This window comes from Rutidosis leptorrhynchoides, chromosome 8, assembly GCF_046630445.1.
Source record: "Rutidosis leptorrhynchoides isolate AG116_Rl617_1_P2 chromosome 8, CSIRO_AGI_Rlap_v1, whole genome shotgun sequence".
Lineage (NCBI taxonomy): Eukaryota > Viridiplantae > Streptophyta > Magnoliopsida > Asterales > Asteraceae > Rutidosis > Rutidosis leptorrhynchoides.
Genome location: NC_092340.1, coordinates 347,819,287 through 347,823,076, shown reverse-complemented (window position 1 = coordinate 347,823,076; position 3,790 = coordinate 347,819,287). Strand labels below are relative to the sequence as shown.

General features: G+C 32.8%; 1 protein-coding gene across 1 annotated transcript; it reads left to right on the top strand.

The window, feature by feature from the left end:
• Positions 1–1,737: 1,737 nt before the first annotated feature.
• On the top strand, positions 1,738–3,195 carry LOC139864588 (F-box protein At4g09920-like). Its single transcript, XM_071853169.1, has 3 exons — positions 1,738–2,523; positions 2,622–2,774; positions 2,860–3,195. Exons 1-3 carry the CDS (start codon positions 1,738–1,740, stop codon positions 3,193–3,195), a joined length of 1,275 nt encoding a protein of 424 aa, XP_071709270.1.
• Positions 3,196–3,790: the final 595 nt, after the last annotated feature.

The following is a 3,790-nucleotide window of genomic DNA, read 5'->3' as shown; positions in this document are numbered from 1 at the left end:
TGCTAATAATGATTAAATAAATGAAAGAGCGACACACAAAATGCACAACACGATATTATGCTGGAAAATTACAGAGTGATGATCATTAAAATCATCTATATAAAAATATTATAAATTGTGATTTCATGTATTTAACAAAATAACTTCACGACAATGCGATTGATGATTTTGAAAATTTAAGGTATCTATTTGACTTTTGATTGTACAAATTACTTGTTTGTAAAATTATTAAGAACTGCTACTTTTAGTAGATTGCCATTTTTTTAATAAAAAGTAGAGTAAAGTGATATAAATATAAGTAGATGAATTGAAATTAAATAGATATAAATACAGATATATGAAATGAAATTAAATTGATATGGAAAAGTTGCACATCCTTTGAGTAGAACCGAAAAAATCCAAGCATCTTTTGGGTTGAACCCAAAAAATCTGTGGATCGAGAAGGAACCGACCTGAAACTGAAATAGTCGAGGAAATTCAATTCGGTCCCATCCATGGTGCATAGTTTTCTAATATTTCAAGTTTTGGTTCGGTATGGGCCCAACTCCAAGAAAACGAAAAAGTGGAGCGAATTAAATATGATATATTTTCCTTAAGAGTAGGAGATAACTTAAAAATGGAACGAATCAAGTATGATATATTTTCCTTAATAAGAGTGGGAGATAACTTCCTTGTGCATAACAAACAGTCATCCATTTTGTTACTTAAATCATCGGAGATATATATCATTCCTTAGAGTAAGTATTTAATCTTTTCCAAACGTATTCAATAAAAATAACGACATGTCAGGGAAGGAGAAGTGTACTTCTTGATCATCATCCTAGATTTCAAGTTCTGTGCATCAATCCGGTTAGCATTTATATGTATATTATCTTTATTGTTTCCTTCCTGTTGCATGGTTATTTTGCCCGATAATCAACTTTATTCATGTAACCTTAGTTTCTTCTTGCTAATAATTTTGCCCTATAATCAACTTCTTTCATGTAACACATTTATAGTATTTCTATACAGCCCTATTGTATATGCTATTTTTGACAAAAAGAAAGTGATTAATCCAATATGTATACGCAACCAATTGGGATCATTTAACTACATCTACAATTAGAAAACTACTGATAAGTACATGCATAAAAGATATTCGGGTCGGGTTTTACCCAAATCGGCTTGGACCGAAACCATAACCAGACCGAACCCAACCCAACCCAACCGTATATGCATGGTACACTCCTCAGGAGTTCTTGTTATTATATTAATATGAACAGAAAATTGAATGAAATATAATGAGAATATACTCAATTCGTATTTGATCCTCATCTCTATATTAAACAATTCGTAACACAAAGTACAATCTACACATTAATCTTCAAGGTTAGGTTTCTTGTGATCATTTAATAAAATCTATTTAATTTCTATTGGTTTGCAGTTAAATGTGTTAATTGCTTCTGATAATTGATACTGAAACGTACGTCGTTAGGGTTTAGGGATTTCTAGTTTAACATCCACGCCTTGATCTTTCATTTATTCTTAATACTGAAATATCGTTAGGGTTTAGGTTTCATGCATTATAATTAGTTTGTGGGTTCACTACTTAGGTTTAATGCATTATAATTCGTTTGTGCATTCACTACTTGTTTATTCATGCCTTTAATTTTTTTCTATCGATTTTCCTTTAGGTACATTTCTATTTGTTTCATCAATTTATATATACATGACTAATCTCTATTTTATTTCTAGAACATGGATCAGATTGATGGGACATCTAACACGTCCAACTTAACACCTGAATCAGAAGAGGATCATATCAGTAGAATGCCAAAAAATGTGATAACTCATATTTTGGAACGCGTTCCTATTCAGTATGCGGTGAGAACTAGTATATTGTCGAGAAAATGGAGGTTTGAGTGGACTATGTTATCCAAAATTGAATTTGACGGGGACTTCCCTGCATATTTACGAAAAAAAGGAATTGAAGACGACCTTGGGAGAATTGTAACTCGAATCCTCTTTCATCATATAGGTGACATATCAAAATTTTCTGTCACCTTATACGAAAATTTGGACGCAGAGTATATAAATGATTGGGTTATGTTGTTGTCTAGAAATAGAATTAAGGATTTGTCTATTTGGAATTTTGCTGGAGTCTGTAAAGTTCCTACCCATCTATTCTCTTGTCTAGAATTGGAAAATTTGGAGCTTTCACACTGTTATGTTTCTCTCATGCCTCCTACTTTTCATGGTTTTCCAAATTTAGAGTTTTTATACTTGAATTCGGTGGTATTAGAAAATTACACGTACGGGGAACTTCTCACTCGTTGTCCATCGTTGGAGGTACTTTCATTAATTTCCGATACTACCGACGGCATAAAAGGGCATGAGATTGCAAAACTTGAAAATCTTACAAATTTGCGTTTGCCGCTATGTGCGCTTGATAATATGGCGATAATCACAAGTTCTGATGTCCTTCAACATATGAGTTTATTTTATAAAGTTCAGGACCTTTTTCTGGATCTTTTGAATTGCAAGGTATGATTACGATAGACTTATGAAATTCATTATACCAATAATCACTAACACTCATTTAAATTGTTTTCTTATATATATTTTACCATGTTTTCTTGTAGGTATTGGCGAAAGACAAAGAAAGGTTTGAGACCTTCTTACCATGCGTTAAAAATCTTGTAGTATACAATATGGATTTTAGTTGTGCTAATCTGTTATCACTAGTTTATGCACTGATTTTTGCCTCCCAAAATGCGAGGACACTTAAAATCACAGTGAGTGTAGAATACTAAATATATCTCATTAATTATCATCTAAATATCTTTCAATGTTGCATTTGAATACTATAAAATTTTGTAGACTGATGAAGACGTAATAGATGAAGATGTGGATGATATGGATAAGTTTGACTATCTCAGTGATGATGTTAATGATTCGGATGATGATATGGAAGATGCGGATGTTGTGGCTGATATAGACGGCTGCAAAATGGGGCAGTTGCAGCTTCGAGAAGTGTCTATCGAATATGTGACTTGTTCAGAGAATGAAGTTATGTTGTTGAAGTCTATACTTTCTTCTTCTCCGTTGCTAAAAGAAATGAACATATTCACATCTGAAGTGCCTAGTGGATTAATAAAGCTGTTGAAGCTCCATCGAGCTTCCCCGAATGCTGAAGTAAACTTCTTCTGGACATAAACATCTCATGGTTTTCACTTTCTTTTGGTTTTTGTTTACGTGCATCGAACATTTGTGATTCACCTGATTCGTGAACTGGTTTAAACTGTCCGACATTAAACTCTCTGTCTTTCGTTAGCATTAATTCATGTTCATGTCATGTCCATGACAATGAGAATTTGAACTCCTAATTGTTGTTAAATGATGAGTCTGTACCACTACTAATTGTTGAAGCAGCCCTTTAACACATAATGTAATCACCACCTGGAAGAAACCTACACAAGAAGTATGACACAAACTCAAATTTTCAGCTTTAACAATTAAAACCATATTTCATTTTAGGTATTTGAGAGACTTAACTCTGAATTAGATCTTGAGACTTATTTATTGAAAAGTAGACTCACTAATCTTTCTGATGGTATAAGATACGTCGTAATCACAGTAACCAAATGATTTACTATGATTTTTCGAAAACATAGTAACTTTTGTAATCACAGTAACCAAATGATTTACTATTCGGATGCATGAAGAAAAGTCAAAGTCAAAATCGTTATTCGGCTAAACAGTCATCGGTTGTATCACTAGCCGCCGACTATATTGCTCATACGAGAAGTTT